The sequence below is a fragment of the Oncorhynchus kisutch genome, linkage group LG28 (assembly GCF_002021735.2).
Source record: "Oncorhynchus kisutch isolate 150728-3 linkage group LG28, Okis_V2, whole genome shotgun sequence".
Taxonomy (NCBI): Eukaryota; Metazoa; Chordata; class Actinopteri; order Salmoniformes; family Salmonidae; genus Oncorhynchus; species Oncorhynchus kisutch.
The window spans coordinates 28,412,881-28,440,640 of NC_034201.2; the positions used below are offsets into that span (position 1 = coordinate 28,412,881).

Consider the following 27,760-nt stretch of genomic DNA (forward strand, 5'->3'; position numbering starts at 1 on the left):
AGTAATCTAAGCACTGTTTGTCACAAAATAAATAATTAGGGAAGTTTTGAAAATTCACTGGATGTTTTGCCTTGAACCCTTCACACAAAAATGATTCAATGTTCTGGATCGGTTGAAAATAAAAGAAACGATTTTCCCTCAGTTGTGCATTATTCAATAAGAACCCACCGTAACACTTGTATAACCTTTCTTAGTTGTTTAACCATCTTTTAAAAAATGAATTTGAATTGTTCCCTCCCCGCCATGCATATCATTAAAGTGATTCGCGTTGTCGCTAGGTGAAGTAGCTAGCTACTACTCGCACAGCCAGATTGAAGCAGGTGTACAACATGGCGATCACAGGCAACGGATCTCTCGCTACTCTTCTCTTTTTGTTCGTGATTCCAGCAGCTCTTCACAAAGGTAGGATTTCGACGAAAAACTAAACAAACCTACGTCTTTTTAATGATTTTATATGGACATGGAGGAGTGGGCAAAAATTAGTGCATTCAGAGCAAGCTTTTTTCTGAATGTGCCCGTATAATTTTGAGTGATAGTTTATTAGTTAAACATTGAGTGTAGCCTAACTGTTCTTCAAGTTGGAATACGATATTCCATGTGCCTAAAGAATACTCAAATATTTGTTACATTCTTTGAAAATTAAAATTTCACTCATAGCCGTTACAGATGTTTCTGTCTTCCATACTAACCCCTCAACACAAATCACTTTGGCTAGTTTTTCCTTAGTCTTGAGCCCTGTGCCACTGTAATACTCACAAAGCTGCAGCTGGGAGTTTAAATGAGCGAAATTGGATATGAAAATAGTTGATTTTCCAAAGTATAAAGACCATAAATTCAACTTCAGTGTACAAGTTTAATATGGTTAGTTATAATTAACCAGTCAGATGTTCTGAACACTTTTGTGTTGCGAATGTCCAGATTCTGTTGAACGCCGTAGCCTACAATGAATGCTGAATATTTGTAGCGGGAGCTATTCTGAGCGCGTTACCATGCTGAAGTTTAGGCTAATTTACATTGCATCACTTTACCGAACAAATGCTCAGCTTTATTACATGTATTTAGACATTTTGATTTAGTTTGCTCAAACTATGATCCATAGGCCTACTGGCGTGATTGAATGTCACTTTGTGTGTCGCATGTGTGACCTGGCAGACTGTTGATACAGCTAGGTATCTATGTTGCTAGGTAGGCTACTCTGAAGCTATACCTTACAGTTGAATGCCCAGGGAACGGTGTCAGTGGTGTACAGTACACCGATGGAGACACAAGTTGTTAGTGGTGCTGTTTTGATTTTGCTTGCTTCCTAAACACCTTTTAAAAGTCAAATCAGTGCCTTAAAATATAACATGAGTGTGTGCTGTTATAGACTAGTCAACTGGATAGGCTATTACACATTGTCAGCTGATTCAGTATTGCAAATACTGTATCATGCCACGAGCTCTAGCAAGAGATGCGTTGGGAATACAATTCATGATGAATGAAAATATGGCAATTCAGATGTGGCTAGCTAAACTCGATTGAATCTCTGCAATTTGTGTCATATGTACTGTAATTCATGTTTGTTAAAAATTCAATGTGAACAAAGTTATTTATTGAATTATCATAGCCTAGTCTTGTGGAAACGAATCAATGTTTCTCTGAAAAACCTGGCATGCGGTTTTACTCTGCCAAATGCAAAACACACTTGTTTTTCGATGCACCCATCTCTTTTCTACAACGTGTTGATTTACAATGTTGGGCAAACTATCAATTATGCAAAATAATATGCCAGGCTACTCAGTCAATAGGGAGTTTAGTTTACTGTAATCATCAACAGGTTCACCCTAATTAAGCTACCAAGTACCAACACCTACTGTATAGTCTATGACATAGCTGTCCACAGCTGTGCACAGAGCTTGGGTAGCCTTTATCTAGACAAAGCACTCCCACTGCCAGGCTGAATATTTCATAGACATTAAAACCAGTAGATGGTGATAGTGCTGACTTCATCCACGTATTCCAATGGAAAACTCCCAATGGCGCATGAAGCCGGAAGTATTTGAATTTTGATTTGATTTGCTCAAGTGGCGCAGTGGTCTAAGGTACTGCATCTGTGCAAGAGGGGCCACTACAGTCCCTGGTTCGAATCCAGGCTGTATCACATCCAGCAGTGATTGGGAGTCCCTTAGGGCGGCGCACAATTGGTCCAGCGTCGTCCGGGTTTGGCCGGGGTAGGCCGTCATTGTAAATAATAATTTTTTTCTTACCCGACTTGCCTATTTAAATAAAGGTAAAAAAATAAATACAATTAAAACGAGAGACCACATCCTGTCATTTTCAATGGGAAAACTTGTGCCATAGTGGGCAGAACATGCAAGGACGGGGGCAGAGCCAAGCATGAGCAAGTGAGATCCTATTTGTGCGTTCTAGTATGATGCATATTTCCATTAGGGAACACCTACTCTGAAGTGCGCTTGTGCATTAACAAATTTCGCCTTTGCACTCCTTCTAAACAATGCAATTTAAAAAAAAAACTTTTGCAAAGGGTAAAGTCTGCAAAAAATCCACTCTGTTCATAACAGATTCTAGTTTTGGGAACAGAACTGTATTGAGGTCAAATTTTTCAGCAATGAGAACTTGATCTTCTCCCACTGCCCGCCAGTGGGCTTCCTCTCATAACCATATTTGATAGTGATTAGAAACGCCAAGTGTATTGGCGTGTATTCAAGTGTATATACAGTTGAAGTCGGAAGTTTACAGTTTAAGTTGGAGTCATTAAAACTTGTTTTACAACCACTCCACAGATTTCTTGTTAACAAACTATAGTTTTGGCAAGTCAGGTAGGATGACACAAGTAATTTTCCCAACAATTGTTTACAGACAGATTATTTCACTTATAATTCACTTTATCACAATTCCAGTAGGTCAGAAGTTTACATATACTAAGTTGACTGTGCCTTTAAACAGCTTGAAAAATTATGTCATGGATTTCAAAGCTTTTGATAGGCTAATTGACATCATTTGAGTCAATTGGAGGCGTACCTATGGATGTATTACAAGGCTTACCTTCAAACAATGCCTGACAGGCGGGGGCGAAGGACACTGTCTACCATTGTGTACTAGCTAAAGCTAGCTACCGTTGTCGCCCCTGCCTCTTCTGTGGGATTTATCGGCGGTTGGCATCCAACATTATGGTGCATTAGGGTGCGCCCAAGCCTCCCACCTACAGTTGAATTCGGAAGTTTACATACACTTAGGTTGGAGTCACTAGTTTTTCAACCACTCCACAAATGTATTGTTAACGAACTATAGTTTTGACAAGTCGGTTATGACATCTACTTTGTGCATGACACAAGTAATTTTCCCAAAAATTCAGACAGATACCTTCAAACTCAAACTCTGTGCTTCTTTGCTTGGCATCATGGGAAAATCAAAAGAAATCAGCCAAGACCTCAAATTTTTTGTAGACCTCCACAAGTCTGGTTCATCCTTGGGAGCAATTTCCAAACGCCTGAAGGTACCATGTTCATCTGTACAAACAATCGTACGCAAGTATAAACACCATGGGACCACGCAGCCGTCATACCACTCAGGAAGGAGATGCGTTCTGTCTCCTAGAGATGAACGTACTTTGGTGTGAAAAGTGCAAATACATATTTATATCAAAAAATCTAATTTGACATTGGCTCGTTACGTTCAATAGTTCCAAAACATCCAGTGATTTTTGCAGAGAGCCACATCAATTTACAGAAATACTCATAATAAACATTAATAAAAGATACAACTATTATGCACGGAATTATAGATGCACTTCTCCTTAATGCATCTGCTGTGTCAGATTTTTTAAAAACTTTACGGAAAAAGCACACCATGCTAGAATCTGAGTACGACGCTCAGAGACCAAAACAACCCAAACAGATATCCGCCATGTTGTGTAGTCACAGAAGTCAGAAATAGCATTATAAATATTCACTTACCTTACCTTCATCAGAATGCACTCCCAGGAATCCCAGTTCCACAATAAATGTTTGCTTTGTTTGATAATGTCCATTATTTGTGTCCAAATACATCCTTTTTGTTAGCGCGTTATCTAACGGGTGGCATCCATGAGTCTAAATATTGCTGTTGCATTGCACTACCTTCAACGTTATGTCATAATTACGTAAAATTCTGGTAAATTAGTTCGCAACGAGCCAGGCGGCCCAAACTGTTGCATATACCCTGACTCTGCGTGCAATGAACGCAAGAGAAGTGACACAATTTCCCTAGTTTAATATTGCCTGCTAACATGCAGTTTAAAAAATATATACTTCTGTGTCTTGATTTTAAGGAAGGCATTGATGTTTATGGTTAGGTACATTCGTGCAATGATTGTGCTTTTTTGCAAATGCGCTTTTGTTAAATTATCCCGTTTGGCGAAGTTGGCTGTCTTTGCAATGAGCCAGGTGGCCTAAACTGCTGCATTTACCCTGACTCTGTTGCACAGAACGCAAGAGAAGTGACACAATTTCCCTAGTTAAAATAAATGTATGTTTGCAGGCAATATTAACTAAATATGCAGGTTTAAAAATATATACTTGTGTATTGATTTTAATAAAGGTGTTGATGTTTATGGTTAGGTACACATTGGTGCAACGACGGAACGTTTTTCGCGAATGCGCTTGTTAACCTCTCTAGGGTATGTGGGACGCTAGCGTCCCACCTGGCCAACATCCAGTGAGATTGCAGAGCACCAAATTCAAATACAGAAATACTCATTATAAAAATTCTGAAAACAAAACATATTTTACATAGGTTTAAAGATTAACTTCTTGTGAATCCAACCACGGTGTCAGATTTAAAAAATGCTTAATGGTGAAAGCATACCGTACGATTATTTGAGAACATAGCCCAGCAGACAAATCATTACAAACAGTAACCAGCCAAGTAGAAGAGTTACACAAGTCAGAAATAGAGATAAAATGAATCCTTTACCTTTGATGATCTTCATATGGTGGCACTCAAAAGACATTCATTTACTCAATAAATGTTCCTTTTGTTTCGATAGTCTCTTTATATCCGAAAACCTCAGTTTTGTTTTCTTCAGTAATCCACAGGCTCAAACGCAGTCAAAACAGGCAGACAAAAAAATCTAAATTGTTTCCATAAAGTTCATAGAAACATGTCAAACAATGTTTATATTCAATCCTCAGGTTGTTTTTAGCCTAAATGATCTATAATATTTCAACCGGACAATAACGTTGTCAATATAAAAGGTAAACAAGAAAGGCACTCTCTCGGGATTGCGCATGAAAAAGCTCTGTGACACGACAAGGGTCCACTCATTCAGACAGGTCTTACTCCCTCATTTATCAGAATACAAGCCTGAAACAATTTCTAAAGCCTGTTGACATCTAGTGGAAGGCATAGGAACTGCAAATTGAGTCCTAAGTCAATAGATACTGTAATGGCATTGAATAGAAAACCTACGAAAAATCCATTCAGGAAGTAGGTTTTCGCCTGCCAAATCAGTTCTGTTATACTCAGACACTATTTTAACAGTTTCGGAAACATTAGTGTTTTCTATCCAAATCTACTAGTTATATGCACTTCATATCTTCTGGGCCTGAGTAGCAGGCTGTTTAATTTGGGCATGCTTTTCATCCAAAATTCCAAATGCTGCCCCTACCCTAGAGAAGTTAAATCACCCGTTTGGTGAAGTAGGCTGTAATTCAACGATAAATTAACAGGAACCACATCGATTATATGCAACTCAGGACAAGCTAGATAAACTAGTAATATCATCAACCATGTGTAGTTAACTAGTGATTATGTTAAGATTGATTGTTTTTTATAAGATAAGTTTAATGCTAGCTAGTACCTTACAGCTCCTTACTGTTTCGCATAACAGGTAGTCAGCCTGTCGCGCAGTCTCCTCGTGGAGTGCAATGTAATCGGTCATGATCGGTGTCCAAAAATGCCGATTACCGAATCAATCATAATCACTAGTTAACTACACATGGTTGATATTACTAGATATTATCTAGCGTGTCCTCCGTTGCATATAATCTGACTGAGCATACAAGCATCTAAGTATCTGACTGAGCGGTGGTAGGCAGAAGCAGGCGTGTAAGCATTCATTCAAACAGCACTTTCGTGCGTTTTGCCAGCAGCTCTTCTTTGTGCGTCAAGCATTGTGCTGTTTATGACTTCAAACCTATCAACTCCCCAGATGAGGCTTGTGTAACCGAAGTGAAATGGCTAGCTAGTTAGCGTGCGCTAATTGTCGTTGTGTTGCTGGTTCGAGCCCAGGGACGAGCGAGGAGAGGGACAGAAGCTATACTCTTACACTGGCAATACTAAAGTGCCTATTATAACATCCAATAGTCAAAGGTTAATGAAATACAAATGGTATAGAGGGAAATTGTACAATAATTCCTATAATATCTACAACCTAAAACTTCTTACCTGGGAATATTGAATACTCATGTCAAAAGGAACCACCAGCTTTCATATGTTCTCATGTTCTGAGCAAGGAACTGATACGTTAGCTTTCTTACATAGCACATAGTGCAATTTTACTTTCTTCTCCAACACTTTGTTTTTGCATTATTTAAACCAAATTGAACATGTTTCATTATTTACTTGAGGCTAAATGGATTTTATTGATCTATTATATTAAGTTAAAATAACTTTTCATTCAGTATTGTTGTAATTGTCATGATTACAAATACATGTAAAAAAAATCGGTATCGGCTTTTTTTTGGTCCTCCAATAATCGGTATCAGCGTTAAAATCATAATCCGTCGACCTCTACTCTGTTGCATGTGTAGCGCAAAGTTTTACGTGTCGTCATTACATGTTGTATAGGTATGCACGTCCAGCTTTGACATCGGTTTTGCACATCAGGGTTAAACTGTTTGCATTTTTAGCTAATATCGGCTGATTCCGATATATCGTGCATCCCTAGTGAAAATTGACCTTTATATTTGCTGCTGCTCTGTTTTTCTCTGGTGCCCTGAGAAGTAATGAAGAACAATGGCTTTATTGTGGGGGGAGGTGGGTTGCTGCTGTACCCCATCTGCCAACAGATGACTGGGCTTGGTCACATCTGGCGATGGTGCTCTTAGCCTTCTCTGTCTTTTTGATTATACTAAGTCTTTACTGAGGTGCCAACTGATTGAACAAGTAAAGCTGCCAACACAATCCCTGATGAGGGATGCTGGATTAAAATCAGACATTTTGAAACCACTGTACATTATGCCACTGCATTGTAGGAAAAAATATTATTCGACTTAGAAGATGTCATCATAACAACGGTCCTAAGACTACTCTGCTCTGAAAATATTTGTACCAAAACAAATATTTTGATTAGGGCTAGATCTCCCCCAGAGTTGTAGGCCCCTAATAAGCTTGTTATAGCAAGCTGTCATTAAATCAGACTAGAAGAGCTGTTGAATTATGTAAGTGGGCAATTTTTTTTGCATGCATTCATCCATGTAATGCTGGGTCCAACAATGAATTAAAAACATGTATGGAAGCATAAATAATATGCATGCATACCCCTGAACAAACAAATACTGCTTCATCATTGTAAGGGAAATGCATCCTTTAAAATACAGTACAGGTATCTATCAACTGGGCTTATAGGACTTGAGTGATCTGCATTCTCTTGTCTGACATTAGCATAACACTCGTTACTTTTCAGTGAATTTGGCTCTGACGAGACCCTCACTGTCTCCCACAGAATTGGATCCCTTGTGATCATTGTATTCAGTTCCTGTCCATTTGTTTCCTACCTATTGCTGCAGTGTCTTGTCTGATGATAGCTTCTCGGCTGTTTTGTCTGCACAAATGCCAGATGCTACAGGATTATACAGTCTAAGGGCTCTATTCAATCCGCATTGCGGAAGTTCAGCTTTACAGTATGATTAAAATTTTAAAGGGAATGTTCCTGCTTTTGCAGAGACTGCAATCACGGTAAATGCTACATATGTCAGTTCAATCTGAAATTACCTTTTACATTAATGTTGAGGAATCTGTAATGGTTCAGCTTTACAGATTGAATAGAACCCCAATTTTCTCTGTCAGAGCTGGGTGATGCAAGGGAAGTCTTGTGTGAAAATGCACACTAGGCCTTCCCTTGTGGTAAATCGTTTGAAGTAGGTAGTGTCCCTAAATAGCACTTATCTAATAACATTGTGTAGAGTTAGAGAATAAAATAAATAAATATATACACACACTGTAATCTACTCTAGCGTGAATACCTTTTATTAGCAATCTATCAACGGGGGCAGCAGTAGGCACAGCCTAGGCCTAGCCTATGTTTTATCCTGAAAATAAAGATGAAAGGAAATGTTTGAACCACGTTGCTTTTCTTAGACAGTTTGCTGCTGCTTTGAAGTGTGTAGTATTGGATGGGCTCCACTTGGCTGTCAGACTAATACCTTCTAGACTGAAAATGAAATGGGTGAGGGAGAAACTAATCCGCATAATAATATTTTTGAGGATTATGGCTGGAGACTAGCAAGCTGCCTTCCTATTGATTGGTCGCTTGGCCCTGCAGAAATGACAGAGCGAGACAAGATCCCTCTTAATTCTTACTTAGTTTGGACACTTAGACAGATTTCCTGCCTTATTCCTGATGCCTTCTGTCCTACAATATTGATTAATAATAATAGCAGCAACAGCAGCAGCCACAACAATAACAACTTAAGTGTTATAACAATGATGGCTCTGGGCATACTGAACTAAATGCTCACGGAAGGGAGCTGTTAACTTTTTAAAATTGTTTTCAAAAAGCAGTGTTGATGGCATTCATACATAATTAATTGAGAATGAAATTGTACTGCATTATGAAACTTCAGTTCACCATTTAGTCCAAGGTTTTGAAGTAATTTACTTTTTGTAAAAAAAAATTTAAAAAATCTCAGCTCTTTAAAATGAAAGCCTTGGATGATGGTTTGGTTTATAATGACTAGTAATAAACTATTTAAGACTGGAGCCAGCAAACATTGATTCAGCAACTGATACAGATAAAAGTAGAAATCATCAATAGGCTAGTGGATAGAATAGTGTTTACGCAAAGGTTGAAGTTGACACATTATCACAAGCGGGGATTTGCTAATAGACAGAGAATCCAATGTCCATGTGACTGTGTCCCCTCTTAGGTGCTATTACCTCGACTCCTCACTCATCTGAAAGGACAAGACAGGTTCAAGCAATATGGCGGATACTAACATGCTGTGTAGATGGAGTTGCTCTCAAAAGGCCACTTAACGCTGCGCTCATATTGCTCTGATATCCACTTGACTACTGATGTTAAGCTCAATGTAGGCATAGCTTATTTTTAATAAATCTATTATGTAACATATTTTTCTTCATTTTTATGCAGCCTTTGTGAAATACATGACACTGTCATCAATCATAGGCCTTTGGTTGTTGATTTGACGGTGCTACCCACATTCCTTCCAACATTTTCTCTCATGGGAAGAATGGATAGTCTTTCTCTTTGTTTTATTGGCACCATGTGCTATACAATATAGTGCCTCATTCAACTTTGAAATTCTTGCCAGTGGTTGAAAATTCATATAGGTCAATGCCATTTGACAAAAGCTCTTATTCAAACCAATCATGTACATGATTACCCGAGTTTAAATGAATAATGCGCGTTTCTTGGGTATGACTCAAAACAGGCTTTTATGTCTTGACTGAAATTCTGTCATTCTGTATGACAGAATTTCAGTCAAGACATAAAAGCCACTTAAATTTCTATCAACAAAAGACCCTCTCTACCAAAATGTATGCCGACTAGCATCAGAATATTTTTTTGTAATTCTTTCAAAACTCCTCATTGTTCAAATTTAAAGGAGGAAAACAGAGCTTTATTCAACACAGGCATTGAAGCTGAAGTGGTCTGATTTGTGTGCTGAATTTATGAAAGTTGTCTGTCCAAGGTTTTCCAACATTTTGATATTATAGTTTTGTTGTTTTTATTTCTATTCGTTTTTATATTTTCATTGAAATTCAGTTTTAGTTTCAGTTAATTTTCAGATCCACTTTACTAGTTTTTATTTAGTTAAGTTTTTAAAATAACTTTTCTATTGTTTTATTTTAACAGTGGCAGGCTATACAACACATACAGTGGGGCAAAAAAGTATTTAGTCAGCCACCAATTGTGCATGTTCTCCCACTTAAAAAGATGAGAGAGGCCTGTCATTTCCATCATAGGTACACTTCAACTATGACAGACAAAATGAGAGAAAAAATCCAGAAAATCACATTGTAGGATTTTTAATGAATTTATTTGCAAATTATGGTGGAAAATAAGTATTTGGTCAATAACAAAAGTTTATCTCAATATTTTGTTATATACCCTTTGTTAGCAATGACAGAGGTCAAACGTTTTCTGTAAATCTTCACAAGGTTTTCACACACTTGCTGGTATTTTGGCCCATTCCTCCATGCAGATCTCCTCTAGAGCAGTGATGTTTTGGGGTTGTTGCTGGGCAACACGTACTTTCAACTCCCTCCAAAGATTTTCTATGGGGTTGAGATCTGGAGACTGGCTAGGCCACTCCAGGACCTTGAAATGCTTCTTACGAAGCCACTCCTTCATTGCCCGGGCGGTGTGTTTGGGATCATTGTAATGCTGAAAGACCCAGCCACGTTTCATCTTCAATGCCCTTGCTGATGGAAGGAGGTTTTCACTCAAAATCTCATGATACATGGCCCCATTCATTTTTTCCTTTACACGGATCAGTCGTCCTGGTCCCTTTGCAGAAAAACAGCCCCAAAGCATGATGTTTCCACCCCCATGCTTCACAGTAGGTATGGTGTTCTTTGGATGCAACTCAGCATTCTTTGTCCTCCAAACACGACGAGTTGAGTTTTTACCAAAAAGTTATATTTTGGTTTCATCTGACCATATGACATTCTCCCAATCTTCTTCTGAATCATCCAAATGCTCTCTAGCAAACTTCAGACGGGCCTGGACATGTACGGGCTTAAGCAGGGGGACACGTCTGGCACTGCAGGATTTGAGTCCCTGGCGGCGTAGTGTGTTACTGATGGTAGGCTTTGTTACTTTGGTCCCAGCTCTCTGCAGGTCATTCACTAGGTCCCCCCGTGTGGTTCTGGGATTTTTGCTCACCGTTCTTGTGATCATTTTGACCCCACGGGGTGAGATCTTGCGTGGAGCCCCAGATCGAGGGAGATTATCAGTGGTCTTGTATGTCTTCCATTTCCTAATAATTGCTCCCACAGTTGATTTCTTCAAACCAAGCTGCTTACCTATTGCAGATTCAGTCTTCCCAGCCTGGTGCAGGTCTACAATTTTGTTTCTGGTGTCCTTTGACAGCTCTTTGGTCTTGGCCATAGTGGAGTTTGGAGTGTGACTGTTTGAGGTTGTGGACAGGTGTATTTTATACTGATAACAAGTTCAAACAGGTGCCATTAATGCAGGTAATGAGTGGAGGACAGAGGAGCCTCTTAAAGAAGAAGTTACAGGTCTGTGAGAGCCAGAAATCTTGCTTGTTTGTAGGTGACCAAATACCTATTTTCCACCATAATTTGCAAATAAATTAAGAAAAAAATCCTACAATGTGATGTTCTGTATTTCTTTTCTTCTCATTTTGTCTGTCATAGTTGAAGTGTACCTATGATGACAATTACAGGCCTCATCTTTTTAAGTGGGAGAACTTGCACAATTGGTGGCTGACTAAATACTTTTTTGCCCCACTGTATGTGTTGTATAGTTTTTGGGGATGACACCTTTTTGCCAGTGTGGGGCAGTAATGCATGAGGTGATGGGTCAGGTCATAAGTTTCATTTAAAGGTCGACTCAGGGAAATGACATGGATGCACAAAGTAAGTAGTAGAAGTGGGTCAATTTCCTCAACAACAAGGAGTGTTGAAGCACGAGGCTAAACCTCTCTGCTGTTTTGGTCCCGCAGCTACCACGTTGTAGCAGCGTGAAGCGCACCTGTGCACATGCACAGATATTCCGTGTGACTGTGAGAGCAGAGTTTAACATCGTACTCATCTCGATGGGCACGAGCGGATCACTTTTGTCAAGTTGGTGAGCATCATCGGTCAACCCTTAAAAAGTAATGATTTGACAAAAATCATGTAAATAAGGATCAGTTGACCGCAAGTTTCTGCAGTTGCTCTTCAGCAACTTCATCCTGCAGCCATCATCTACATTGTGGGAGGCTCTATTGTCAAATAGTCATTCATTCATTCATTTTTAAATATTTTTTTACCCATGCGAATGTTACCAAAGACATAACTGAAACAGATGTCCTTTGGGTGGTGGACCATTCTTGATACACGGGAAACTGTTGAGCGTGGGAAAACACATCAGCGTTGCAGTTCTTGACACAAACAAGTGCACCTGGCACCTACTACCATACCCCGTTCAAAGGCACTTAAATACACTGCTCAAAAAATTAAAGGGAACACTAAAATAACACATCCTAGATCTGAATGAATGAAATATTTTTATTAACTACTTTTTTCTTTACATAGATGAATGTGCTGACAACAAAACCACCGAAAAATGATCAATGGAAATCTAATTTATCAACCCATGGAGGTCTGGATTTGGAGTCACACTCAAAATTAAAGTGGAAAACCAGGCTGATCCAACTTTGATGTAATGTCCTTAAAACAAGTCAAAATGAGGCTCAGTAGTGTGTGTGTGTGTGTGTGTGTGTGTGTGTGTGTGTGTGTGTGTGTGTGTGTGTGTGTGTGTGTGTGTGTGTGTGTGTGTGTGTGTGTGTGTGTGTGTGTGTGTGTGTGTGTGTGTGTGTGTGTGGCCTCACACACACTACTGAGCGGTATGACCTCCCTACAACGCCTGGGCATGCTCCTGATGAGGTGGCGGATGGTCTCCTGAGGGATCTCCTCCCAGACCTGGACTAAAGCATCCGCCAACTCCTGGACTGTCTGTGGTGCAACGTGGGGTTGGTGGATGGAGCGAGACATGATGTCCCAGGTGTGCTCAATTGGATTCAGGTCTGGGGAATGGGCGGGCCAGTCCATAGCATCAATGCCTTCCTCTTGCAGGAACTGCTGACACACTCCAGCCACATGAGGTCTAGCATTGCCTTGCATTAGGAGGAACCCAGGGCCGCACCAGCATATGGTCTCACAAGGGGTCTGAGGATCTCATCTCGGTACCTAATGGCAGTCAGGCTACCTCTGACGAGCACATGGAGGGCTGTGCGGCCCCCCAAAGAAATGCCACCCCACACCATGACTGACCCACCGCCAAACCGGTCATGCTGGAGGATGTTGCAGGCAGCAGAACGTTCTCCACGGCGTCTCCAGACTCTGTCACGTCTGTCACATGTGCTCAGTGTGAACCTGCTTTCATCTGTGAAGAGCACAGGGTGCCAGTGGCGATTTTGCCAATCTTGGTGTTCTCTGGCAAATGCCAAACGTCCTGCACAGTGTTGGGCTGTAAGCACAACCCCCCCCACCTGTGGATGCCGGGCCCTCGTACCACCCTCATGGAGTCTGTTTCTGACCGTTTGAGCAGACACATGCACATTTGTGGCCTGCTGGATGTCATTTTGTGGGGCTCTGGCAGTGCTCCTCCTGCTCCTCCTTGCACAAAGGCGGAGGTAGCGGTCCTGCTGCTGGGTTGTTGCCCTCCTACGGCCTCCTCCACGTCTCCTGATGTACTGGCCTGTCTCCTGGTAGCGCCTCCATGCTCTGGACACTACGCTGACAGACACAGCAAACCTTCTTGCCACAGCTCGCATTGATGTGCCATCCTGGATGAGCTGCACTACCTGAGCCACTTGTGTGGGTTGTAGACTCCGTCTCATGCTACCACTAGAGTGAAAGCACCGCCAGCATTCAAAAGTGACTAAAACATCAGCCAGGAAGCATAGGAACTGAGAAGTGGTCTGTGGTCACCACCTGCAGAACCACTCCTTTATTGGGGGTGTCTTGCTAATTGCCTATAATTTCCACCTGTTGTCTATTCCATTTGCACAACAGCATGTGGAATTTATTGTCAATCAGTGTTGCTTCCTAAGTGGACAGTTTGATTTCACAGAAGTGTGATTGACTTGGAGTTACATTGTGTTGTTTAAGTGTTTATTTTTTTGAGCAGTGTAGTTTGTTTTGGTCATTTACCCTCTCACATACACAATAAATGTCTAAATTATCTCAAGGCTTAAATCCTTCTTTAACCTCTCTCTCTCCCACTTGGCCAATAGCCAGGGAAATTGCAGAGCGCCAAATTAAAATACAAAAAAATCTAACTTTCATTAAATCACACATGTAGGATACCAAATTAAAGCTACACTTGTTGTGAATCCAGCCAACATGTCAGATTTCAAAAAGGCTTTTCCGCGAAAGCACAAGATGCTATTATCTGATGATAGCACAACCGTAAACAAAGATACAGTAGGATATTTCAACCCTGCAGGCACGACACAAAACGCAGAAATAAAATATAAATCATGCCTTACCTTTGACGAGCTTCTTTTGTTGGCACTCCAATATGTCCCATAAACATCACAAATGGTCCTTTTGTTCGATTAATTCCGTCAATATATATTCAAAATGTCAGTTTATTTGGCGCGCTTGATTCAGAAAAACAGTTTCCAATTTGCGGATTTTTTTGTTGTTGCTCAAAACATTTCAAACTACAGGTATTTTTAAACGTTAATAATCGCTCAAATTGAAGACGGGGACTATCTGTGTTCAATACTGGAAGACCATAAACTGACGCTACTTTTCGAGTCATGCGCCTCTCTCAAGAAGTACACTTCAAATGACACTCATTCAAGATGGCCGAACTTCTTCATTACACAAAGGAATAACCTCAACCAATTTCTAAAGACTGGTGACATCCAGTGGAAGCGGTAGGAACTGCAAACAGGTCCCTTAAATCTGGTTTCCCAATGAAAACTCATTGAATAGACAAAAAATAAAAATCTGAATGGTTTGTCCTCTGGGTTTTGCCTGCTACATAAGTTCTGACATGATTGAAACAGTTTTAGAGACTTCAGTGTTTCAGAGTGGATCATGGCTTTCAACTAGATTCACATGTCAGTCTGTCATGGAAAGAGCAGATGACCTTAATTTTTTGTACTCTCTGTGTATACAAATACATGTGATATTTGAGGCTCTATCTCACAGTTATTGTACAGTGTACACTCATAATATTATGATTTCAGTTTGTTTCGACCATTATAAAGACATTTATTTTTATAAACGATGGCATCACTGCCATGTATAGCCTATAATGTGTTTTTTGTCTATGTGTATCTTTTATCATCATTTTAGCTTTTTAGTAAATAAATATTCAACTAAGATTGGTGTGGTACGAACACATTGGTGAGACCCGGGTCCGTGCAGATTCACAGACTATACGACGTTCAGAACGAGATTGTAGAGGTAACTGGTTAATTAGCTGTTAATTTGGGAAATAGAAACTCAATAAAAACTTGTTTTCCCATGGTGCCCCAGGTTAATGAGTTAATAATTGCTTGATTCAGTTAATCACGCAATTAGAAACTTTAATAATTCGATGAGCAACAGTCGTCACATTAACTAATACAACGTCACGACACCGGTTAGCCAATGTGCGGGAGCACTGGTTGGTCGGGCCAATTGAGGTAGTATGTACATGAATGTATAGTTAAAGTGACTATGCATATATGATAAACAAGTGGTTGAACCAGTGGTTGATATGCACAATACGACCAAGAAGCATGTTTTTGGTAAACATTAGGTGTACATTAAATCTCATTGATATCAATCCATCTTTAATATCATTAAGGGTTGCATCACGTCTACCACCGTGCCATAGCGTTGCGTATATGGCTATTTTGAACATTTAACATCAATTCTAATTATCCTGCACTAAAAATGAAAGTCATTTACACATCACCTATTTACAAGTTAACATTAACAGAATGTACCTTGACGCTGGCAGGAAATTTGAACCTTCTTGTTAATGAATGGTTTGAATCTATTCAGCAGGTATTTAATGAGCGGTGGAATTGAATTCTGAGATATATTCCCCCTCCTACAATCCCATCCCTCCACCTTCCCACCTCAGCCATCCCTACCACCTGACTTGTGTGAAACCATTGCAGCAGAAGAAACTGCTACCCCATACATCATATTGCCTCCTACACAAGAAATATCTCCCATTAAGTGTAGCTTATGAAGATCCATTAGCACTACTTTAAAACCCATACAACATCCTCATGTCTCATGTTTGAGGGCAATCATGGCATTTTTCAGAGTAAAGGTTTTCTTTTATTGAGACAAAAATGCCCTCTTGTGCTAATTCTACTCTGAAGGTGCTATCTACTGAGACCATAACCACTTAATCTATTCAGCGGGTGTGTGTGTGCTCTTATCACATGATTTGGTTTTTGTGTAATGTTTCGCAGTTATTTTCCATCGATTTATCAATGAGTGGTTGTTCAACAAGAACATCCACAGTTGCTGCAAAGGGTCCGTCTTGGTTGGTTGCAAGAATTATGATAAGTTCTTAATGAAATTCAGCAGTGTGAAGTCAAGTTAACTACCACTGCAACCTCACACCACATAGTCATGGGTATATAGTCTAGCTCCACCGTATGTTTAAAAACTGTAAGAGCAGCATTTTAGTTTAATCAGCACTATAGCATTTTCAAAAGACATTTCCAATTAGAAAATACTAGATGTCTTTGTTATATAACACCCTGTCATAGACAATTTTCTGGATAAACCTCTGGACACTTTGATCAAGAGGCCCAACTTTGGTACGCTACAGGTTTTTGCACCTCAGTCAGTGTGCAGTTCGTATCGACTGGATGTTACCTGCTTTTGGAGTGAACTCATGCTGGAAGGATTTCGGAAGTTCAATGACTTGGACGTTTTAGGCTCTCTTTGGATGACAATCCTTCCTTTGATCGCTTACATTGTTCTGTTTTGATTTGTTCCCAGTTTCTTTTGTGGCTGAAGCCAAAGTTCCTTGTAGACAGAAAAATATAATTGTGCATGCAGTCTTCGGTAGTTTGAGTCGATTCCTTAAAGATTGCTCAAGTGCCTTGTGAGCCTATTTTGGCTTTTTTCATTTAGTCGCGTTCTGATATTGATTCATTGAGTGCATTCTAATTTGTATCCATTCCCCTGTTGCATTTCTGTTGTGAGTGTCTGTGTGCCAGAAAATAACACTTGTTGGTTTTGCTGCCCTCATATTATTTAGCCTAATTTTATAATGCCTTGTCCCTGTTGACGTGCAAGAGCTGGAGAAATCGTATTTTTCGAGAGGAGAGCAGTGGGTGACCATTTAGCGGCAGTGTATGTGTCAAAGTTAGTGCAAAAAGAGTCAATGCAGATAGTCCGGCTAGTTATTTGGTTAACTAACTATTTAGCAGTTTTATGGCTTGAGGGTAGGAGCTGTTCAGGGTCCTGTTGGTTCCAGACTTGCATTGGTGTACCTCTTGCCGTGCGGTACATATTAAGTGGTGATGCAGCCAGTCAAGATGCTCTTGATGGTGCAGCTGTATAGCTTTTTTAGAATCTTAGGGCCCAGGCCAAATCTTTTAAGCCTTCTAAGAGGGAAGTGGTGTTGTCGTGCCCTCTTCATGACTGTTTTGGTGTGTTTGAACTAGAGGTCGACCGATTGTGATTTTTCAACGCCGATACCGATTATTGGAGGACGAACAAAGCTGAAACCTATTAATCGGACGATTTTTAAAATGTATTTGTAATAATGACAATTACAACAATACTGAATGAACACTTATTTTAACGTAATATAATACATCAATAAAATCAATTTAGCCTCAAATAAATAATGAAACATATTCAATTTGGTTGAAATAATGCAAAAACACAGTGTTGGAGAAGAAAGTAAAAGTACCAAATGTTCCATGTAAAAAAGCTAACGTTTAAGTTCCTTGCTCAGAACATGAGAACATATGAAAGCTGTTGGTTCCTTTTTAACATGAGTCTTCAAAATTCCCAGATAAGAGGTTTTAGGTTGTAGTTATTATAGGACTATTTCTCTCTATACCATTTGTATTTCATATACTTTTTGACTATTGGATGTTCTTGTAGGCACTTTAGTATTGCCAGCCTAATCTCGGGAGTTGATAGGCTTGAAGTCATAAACAGAGCTGTGCTTCAAGCATTGCTAAGAGCTGCTGGCAAACGCAGGAAAGTGCTGTTTTAATGAATACTTGCGAGTCTGCTGCTGGCTACCACCGCTCAGTCAGACTGCTCTATCAAATGTGAAATCCTAGACTTAATTATAATAAACACACAGAAATACGAGCCTTTGGTCATTATTATGGTAAAATCTGGAAGCTATCATTTCGAAAACAAAATGTTTATTCTTTCAGTGAGATACGGAACCGTTCCATATTTTATCTAACGGATGACATCCCTAAGTCTAAATATTTCCGTTACATTGCACAACCTTCAATGTTATGTCATAATTATGTAAAATTCTGGCAAATTAATTACGGTCTTTGTTAGGAAGTAACAGTTCGCAACGAGCCAGGCGGCCCAAACTGCTGCATTATACACTGACTCTGCTTGCACTGAACGCAAGAGAAGCGACACAATTTCCCTAGTTAATATTGCCTGCTTACATGAATCTTTTAACTAAATATGCAGGTTAAAAAAAATATGCTTCGGTGTATTGATGTTTATGTGCTTTTTTTTACGAATGCGGTTTTGTTAAATCATCACGTTTGGCAAAGTTGAAGTAGGCTGTGATCCGCTTTGATTATATGCAACGCAGGACAAGCTAGTTAACTACACATGGTTGATGATATTACTAGGTTAACTAGTGATTTTGAATATTTCTTGTTTTTTATAATATAAGTTTAATGCTAGCTAGCAACTTACCTTGGCTCATTGCAGCCACAAGGTCCCTTTGACGCTGCACTCGCATAACAGGTGGTCAGCAATGTAATCGGCTTCCAAAAAGGCAGATTACCAATTGTTATGAAAAATTAGGGCCTATTTCAAGTTATCGGCCATGTCAATTAATCGGTCCACCTCTAGTTTGAACCACGATAAAATCCTGACCGGTTGCATCACCACCTGCTCAGCATCCGCCCGTAAAGCGCTACAGAGGGTAGTTTGTCCGGCCCAGTACATCACTGCCATCCAGGACCTCTATACCAGGCGATGTCAGAGGAATGCCCAAAAAATTGGCAAAGGCTCCAGTTACCCAAGTCATAGACTGTTATTTCTGCTACCGCACAGCAAGTGGTACCGGAGTGCCAAGTCTAGGTCCAAAATGTTCCTTAATAATAGCTTCTACCCCCAAAACATAAGACTGTTGAACAATTAATCAAATGGTCACCCAGACTATTTACATTGACACATCCCCTTTGTTTTTACATTGTTGCTACTCGCTGTTTATCTATTCATAGTCACTTTACCCTGACCTACATGTACAAATGACCTCGACTAACCTGTACCCCGCACATTGACTTTGTACCCTGTATATAGCATCGTTATTATTTAGTAAATATTTTCAAGAAACTCTTTCTTGAATTGCGTTTTTGGGCTTGTAAGTAAGCATTTCACGGTAAGGTCTGTTGTATTCGGCGCATGTGACAAGTAAAATTGGATTTTGATTAGACACAGAGGAACTTGACGCTCTCGACCTGCTCGACAACGGATGTAACGGTTCATCAAACCCACGGTTCGGTACATATTGCGGTTTTGGGGTCTTGGTTCGGTTACAGTTACGGTACAGCGGGAAAATTAGTTACTCTAGTCAATTTGTTTATTTGACAAAATATGCAACAATTAAAAGCACACTATTTGTGGCCGAAGTCCAGTTTCTGTGACATCACTCACAATGTTCCTGGCATTGTCTGTTGTGACAGGGATTGTTATGTTAATAAGCCTCTCAAGTAGATGTCTAAAAAGTTGGACCCGTTCCTAAATGAACCTGGGGCTTGCCCACCCAGACAAATATGCATAAATACGTTTTTCAATATAGAGACCGTTCCGAACGGACCCAAGGACGAACAGTTCTGTATAGACATGATTTGATCCGAGTGAGGGAAGCAGCAGAAAAGTGAATTTGTAAGCTACTTTATTAACCAGAGCTGATTCAGTGTGAGGGAGAGCAGGCAGAGGGGCCTTGTGGTGTGTGCACTGTGAGCGATTGACACTGCATCAAGGAGAGGAGGAGAGACACAGTAACCAACCATAACAAGCCGTCTCGTGCTAGAATACTTAACTTCTAGCTTGTCATAGTTCGTTTTTTTATCATCCAATATGATTTTTTAGTACCCGTCTTGACTGCATCAAACCGAGAGAAGCTATTTGGCTACGATGCTGGAGCTGGCTAAGTTAGCTAGCTAGCTAGGCTGCATGCACTTTCTTCCTGACCTACAGTTACAAATAACAACACCTCCATTAAGATTATTAAATAACAGCCTACCTGTCAGGGATGAAATTATATATAATGTATCTACTTTGCTCGCTCCGCGCACTTCTCCAATTTATCAAATGTAACAACAGAAGACCGATCAGGGTCTCCATCCCCGCTCGCCATCAAGGCTAAATTATATTTAAAAAAATTGATGGATGAGTTGATGTGCAGGAAGAGTGGACTGAAAGAAGCTGGTGAGTGAGGGCTGGTATTGGATGTGGCTGGCTGATCAGCGCTGCCACACGTGATGTGCATATGAAAATCAAGTGGACATTATTGGACCATTTGCTGTTGCTAAAAACATTTTACTGTGCCTATAAACAACTGCATTTCTAAACATTTGAAAACAGGCGATAAATAAAACAAATACATTCTAAAAGCTTTAACAAGAGCAAGGTATTGTGTTTCTCTTTGTACTCCGTGATAGTTTGCAAGCCCTGCCACATCCGACGAGCGTCAGAGCCCATGTAGTAGGATTTGATCTTAGTCTTGTATTGATGCTTTGCCTGTTTGATGGTTCTTCAGAGGGCATAGCGTGATTTCTTATAAGCTTCCGGGTTAGAGTCCTGCTCCTTGAAAGCAGCAGCTCTACCTTTTAGCTCTACCCTATCCATGGCTTCTGGTTGGGATATGCACGTACAGTCACTGTGGAGACGATGTCGTCAATGCTCTTATTAATGAATCTGGTGACTGATGTGGTGAACTGCTCAATGCTATCGGATGAATCCCGGAACATAGACCGTCCTGTAGCTTAGCATCCACTTCATTGGACCACTTCCTTTTGAGCATGTCACTGGTACTTCTAATTAGAGTTTTTTGCTTGTAGCAGGAATCAGGAGGATACATTTATGGTCAGCTGGATGATGAGGGAGAGCTTTATGTCTTTCTGTGTATGGAATAAAGGTGAACTATACATTTTTTTTCACCTCTGGGTGCATAGCTCACATGCTGGTAGAAATTAGGCATAAGACGTATTTCAGTTGTCCTGCATTAAAATCACCGGCCACTCTAGCAGCGCTGCTTCTGTATGAGCATTTTCTTGATTAATCAATTTTACAATAAGGTTGTAATGAAACAAAATGTGGAAAAAATTAAGGTCTGAATACTTTCCGACTGCACTGTAGTTGAGTAGCTATATGGAGAGCTGTGATTGGGTTCAGATGGTAATCATGGCCAAGGAGTGCAAGCATTGACAGTATTCTCCAATTAACCAAAAATGTTCAGTCATTGTTTTCCTTTGAATACCTGAACCTGAGATTCAGTAATATTGTCATTCAGAACAGATTACTGAACGAGCAGCAGTTAAAGAGAGTAAGACTATTTTAATGTTTCTGTCATCAGCTGACACTGGAGTAATGTCAGATTTATGTCTGTGCAAGGAAAGGGACTTATTGTCACAGCAACAAGTCCTATCTCTCTAGTCCAGGCCCGGGGGAAGTATGCGGCCCCCGAACTGATTCAATACGGCCCATGGAATCATGCTCAGATCACAAAGAATTTGCGATCGTAAAGTTTTGAAAAAACGTATTTGTTATTCAAATTAAAAGCCCAATGAATATTCTCCTTTGTGTAATGATTTAACTCCCACCGCTTGTGACTCATTTAATTTTGAAGACTTGTATAAATAACTGCACGAGGACAGACATTGACTGACACGTTGACAAATACGTCCCAGTTACAAAATAGTAGCTAGCTAGAAATTGCTTAAATTCGTTTTTCAAAGAAAATGAATGTAGGCTGTTCCAGCAAGAGTGGACATCAAAGTAATTCTTTATTGAGGTATCAGGGAAAGCTGTGTGCAAAGAGAGCATCACTGTCTTGAAAGGCTGGAACTTGTCCCGACACTTCCAGACAAAGCATGCAGAGAAATGTAGGAATTTGTCTTCTGAACAGAGGGCAAGTGCATTGAAAGAGTTGCTTTCTCAGGTGCAAAAGCAGCAAGGACTTTTCACAAAACCGTATTCAGGAAATTACGGAATTGCGAGAGCTAGCTATGTACTGTCCCACAAAATTCCTAAACATAGCAACCCGTTCACTGAGGGCAAATTCATTTAAATAATGTATAATTGACTCTGCAGTAATACTTTGCCCCGACAAGAAAGAGCTGATTGAAAATGTTTCCCTATCAAGACAAACAAGTGATATGGTGTGTTGAGGACATCGCAGAGAATATGGAACAACAGTTTGAAAGACAAGGTAAAGGATTTCACCTATTTCTCCGTGGCCCTGGATGAGAGCAGTGATGCACGTAACACGGCACAGTTGTTGATATTCTTATGAGGCATAACCCCAGACTTTGAAATTACGGAGGAGCTTGCTTCAGTCCAGTCAATGAAGAGCACAACCACAGGTAAATATTTATTGGAGGTTAATAAGTGTTATCCAGTGTGACCACTGATGGGTGCCCAAACTTGACAGAAAAAAGTTTGGCCTTTTGAAAAGGATACAAGATCAAGTAGTTGAGCTGAACCCAGATCAGAAAACGATTTTCCAGCGTTGCATTATTAATCAGGAGGTGCGCTGTAAATGTGTTCTGAAAATGAGCCATGTTGTGGATACAGTCACTAAAGTGGTAAACTTCATAAGAGCAAAATCTTTAAACCACAGGCAGTTTGTCTCACTGTTGGAAGAGACCGAGTCGGGTCATGCAGATCTCCCCTCCCACTCAAACGTGAGATGGCTGAGTTTAGGGAAGGTGCCTAAAAGGGTGTGGGACCTGAAGTCGGAGATTGCTGAGTTCTTGCAAATGAAAGGGAAATATGTGGATATCCCTCAGCTGCAAGATAAAGAATGGTTGGCAGATTTTTGCCTTCACCGTGGACATGATGGCTCTCATGAATGAACTGAATTCAAAACTACAAGGGAAGGGCTTTTTTGCACATCAGATGTCAAAGCCTTCAAGGGAAAATTACTCCTCCTGACCCACCAAGTAGAAGCCAAAAATCTCACCCACCTTCTGACACTTCTAGCCTGTTCCCTATCAGATGACCAGCATGAGAAGTATACATCGCTGCTGCGACATTTGAACAGTGAGTTTTTTTTTAATAGGATTTTGTCATTTTGAGGATTTCAAAGTCTTGGAAAATGACATGCTGTTGGTTTCCTCTCCCTTTCACCTTCAATGTGGATAATGCTCCCACTGACCTGCAACTTGAGCTTATCGATCTTCAATATGATGCAGTGATTGTTTTTAATAATTCTCCAATGTCACTGACGAGGTTCTATGCATCTCTCGATGAACAGAACTTTCCAAAGATTAGGAGTCATGCTCAGAAGATGTTTGGGTCAACATATGGATGTAAACAGACATTTATACTGACTCTCAGCAATCCTGTGCATAGCGACGTCAACCTATATCTGACTTCACTGCTCTAGTCAATGCCTGTCAGAGACTTCACTCCTCACACTGAGTAGTTTAAGTGTAATGTTGAGCTCTCTCTCTTGTGTTTTTGTGCATACCCATTAAGAATTCTCTCCGTGGTGCTAAATGCAGTGTACTTTTCCCTCAGTGTAGTTCATTGCATGGTTAGTGATGAAAATACAGATGTGTTTTGTTTCTGTGAATGTTAAAAAAGTTAAATAAGTAGCATATCTGGATGTGATTTACTGTAGATATATCTGTCAACACAGTCATACACATGTATAATCCTGTAATATGATTCTGACATGCGATGGCAAACATATATTCTAATGTGGCCCTCTTTGGAAAATAATTGCCCAGGCCTGTTATAGACAGAAGCGTGCTACATGGCAGACCAATCCGAACATTTTACGGAAAAACGTTCAAATGCCTCTCCTGTGAAGTAGTGACGCGCGACATATGCCTAGTTTCCTGAAACTAGTCACAAATGTCACAGGACATCCTAAACAGATGTCCAGTATGCAGAATGTAGATGAAAATATTTTAGTAATACTAGTTTTGCAAGTCTTTGTTTCTAGCCGTGTTCAGATACTTAAAGGGATGTTGGCAATGAAGCCCTTTATCTACTTTTTCAGAGTCCGATGAATTCGTGGATACAATTTTTTTGGCTCTGCATGCAGTTGCTAACTAGCATTAGCGCAATGACGAAGTCGATGTTAACTGCTAGCATGCTAGTAGATATCATAGACTTTATCGCTGCGCTAATGCTAGTTAGTGTTGTCTTGCAAAACTACCTCTAACATCCTTCATACTGGATGCAGAGACATAAAATGGTATCCATGACTTAATCTGTAGATAAAGAGCTTCATTTCCAAAATCCGGAAGTATGAATTATGAACACCAGCCATAATGGAATGTGGTAATATATTATGGATTGGGCAAAAGCCTTTAATGGCATATAAACAAACACGTGTTATGGTTGCTGTTTTCCAGAGGACTTCAGTGGCCTATTTTTATGCTTTGCCGCAGATTTTATTCAGAGCAGAGATGAATAGGAACGGTGAGTTGTAGAAGATGGAGAGAAAAAATAAACAAAAATAATGACATGTAGTAGCTAGACATTGCTAGGATATTATCATGGGCAAACTATATTTACCGATCTCGGTTGTGCTCCAGTCCGACCACCTTAACCTAAGAGAACCCTTTGTCTACCAAGACCACCTTAGTAATTATCTCCCTGTTTTTCAGTGGCAGATCTTCTTGCTCGATCTCCAAGTTCCTTGATAATATCCATTGCTAAGTGCGTCCAACTTTAAGACCATTAGTAGCTTCGGAGATTCTTAAGCGGGAGCAGAAGTTCTCAAATCTGCTCAATCTGGATTTCCTAATCCCTTTATCATGGGGGTTTCTGCCTGCTCTTCACCTACTATGCTCAGACCAGACATGTTTGGGCTTCAGACACGTGCACAGATGCAGTGGCCATCTGGATGTGCTTCTTTTTTTTTTTTTAAGGTCATAGGGATTTACCCTTGCATGGTAACAAGACAGAAGGCACAGATAGGATGGCTCCCCCATTCTGGGTCAAGAGAAGAGGAAATTGCTGTAGTTTGGGAAGATTACAGTACAGGACGTGGTATGAGAGCGCCATGCAGAATGAACATGAATAGTAGGCTCTCCATTCCCACTCCCAAAATGTCTGCTTGCTCAGTAATGAGGAAGCAGACAACAAAGGAATAAGTACTTTTAAATTAAATATAATTTGATCATTCCACCAGGTCAAGAGAGGTCATTAAGAGTACATTCTGTCCCAAAATGTGTAGTCCTAGGCTATGTTATGAGTTGTTTGTATACAGGACAAAGAGACATCCTAACCTTTTCTAAACTGTCTTCAAGTTAATCCAATGAGTCTACCTATCACACAGAGCATGCTAAAGGGGACCCAGTCCTGGGTCAGCCCAGATTGACCTAATATACAGTGCTGTTAAAGTATTTGACGCCTTTCTTTTTTTTTTACACTGCATGTTATATCTTCAACCAAAACCTAATATTAGAGGGAACCTGAGTGAACAAATAACACAAATATTCAATACTTATTTAGTTTATTTAATAAACAATGCAACATACAATGACCCTGTGATAAAAAGTATTTCACCCTTTACACTCTAACTGGTTTTGACATATTAAGCTGCAATGACTGTAACATCTCTAACATCACTGTGGAGGAATTCTGGCCCACTCTTCCATGCAGAACTGCTGCATGACCCATCTGCGCTTCATCTTACAGATGGCCTGACATTCTCCAGTAAAATGTTCTGATACAAAACAGAAATCATGGTTCCTTCAGTGACGGATGGCAAGTCATCCAGATCCTGAGGCAGCAAAGCATCCTCAAACCATCACAATACCACCACCACCATGCTTGACCGTTGGTATGGGGTTCTTACTATGAATGCACAGGGGCATTTTGGCAAACTTTTTGGATTACGTGGGTCCTGTTATGTTGTGCAAAAACCACAGTAAAAACTTCATACCGACGGTCAAGCATAGTGGTGGCAATGTGATGGGTTTTGGATGCTTTGCTGCCTTAGGATCTGAACAACTTGCCATCATTGAAGCAACCATGAATTCTGCTCTGTATCAGAGAATTCTACAGGAAAATGTGAGGCCATCCGTCCATGAGCTGAAGCGCTGTTGGGTCATGCAGCAAGACAATGATCCAAAACGCACACGCAAGTCGACATCAGAATGGCTACAAAGCAACACACGTAAGGTTTTTGGAATGGATTAATCAAAGTCCAGACCTAAACCCGATTTGAGATGTTGTAGCAGGACCTGAAATGAGCAGTTCATGCTCGAAAACCCACATTCCGTTAAAGCAGTTCTGCATGGAAGAGTGGGCTAAAATTCCTCCACAATGATGTGAGCGACGGATCAACAACTACAGGAATCGTTTGGTTGCAGTCATTGCAGCTAAAGGTGGCACAACCGGTTATTGAAAGTGAGGGGCAATTACTTTTTCATAAAGGGGCATTGGGTGTTGCATAACTTTGTTTATTATATATAATCTCAGCAAAAAAAGAAACGTCGTCTCACTGTCAATTTAACTTGTAAATATTTGTATGAACATAAGACTCAACAACTGAGACATAAACTGAACAAGTTCCACAGACATGTGACCTAACAGAAATTGAATAATGTGTCCCTGAACAAAATGGGGGTCAAAAGTAAGTCAGTATCTGGTGTGGCCACCAGCTGCATTAAGTACTACAGTACATCTCTTCCTCCTCATGGACTGCACCAGATTTGCCAGTTCTTGCTGTGATATGTTACCCCACTCTTCCACCAAGGCACCTGCAAGTTCCCGGACATTTCTGGAGGGAATGGCCCTAGCCCTCACCCTCCGATCCAACCGGTCCCAGACGTGCTCAATGGGATTGAGATCCGGGCTCTTCACTGGCCATGGCAGAACACTGACATTCCTGTCTTGCAGGAAATCACGCACAGAACGAGCTGTATGGCTGGTGGCATTGTCATGCTGGAGGGTCATGTCAGGATGAGCCTGCAGGAAGGGTACCACATGAGGGAAGAGGATGTCTTCCCTGTAACGCACAGCGTTGAGATTGCCTGCAATGACAACAAGCTCAGTCCGATGATGCTGTGACACACCGCCCCAGACCACGACAGATCCTCCAAATCGATCCCAGTACAGAGTACACTCATTCCTTTGACGATAAATGCGAATCCGTCCATCCCCCCGGAGAGACAAAACCGCGACTTGACAGTGAAGAGCACTTTTTGTCAGTCCTTTCTAGTCCAGCGACGGTGGGTTTGTGCCAATAGGTGACGTTGTTGCTGGTGATGTCTGGTGAGGACCTGCCGTACAACAGGCCTATAAGCCCTCAGTCCAGCCTCTTTAAGCATATTGCGGACAGTCTGAGCGATGGACGGATTGTACATTCCTGGTGTAACTCAGGCAGTTGTTGTTGCCATCCTGTCCCACAGGTGTGATGTTTGGA

At 40.5% G+C, this 27,760-nt stretch overlaps 1 protein-coding gene across 4 annotated transcripts in view; it reads left to right on the forward strand.

The window, feature by feature from the left end:
* The first annotated feature begins 280 nt into the window (after positions 1–280).
* The window catches only part of LOC109873029 (cell adhesion molecule 1), a 517,469-nt gene continuing 489,989 nt past the window's right edge, over positions 281–27,760 (forward strand). For 2 of the 4 annotated variants that reach the window (XM_020464521.2, XM_031807918.1), the window contains exon 1: positions 282–402. In XM_020464521.2, the coding sequence (XP_020320110.1) occupies positions 330–402 (73 nt within the window). In that variant the 5' untranslated portion in view covers positions 282–329. Of the gene's footprint in view, positions 403–27,760 lie in introns of all 4 variants that reach the window. The other 2 variants (XM_031807919.1, XM_020464523.2) reach the window with 2 other exon arrangements.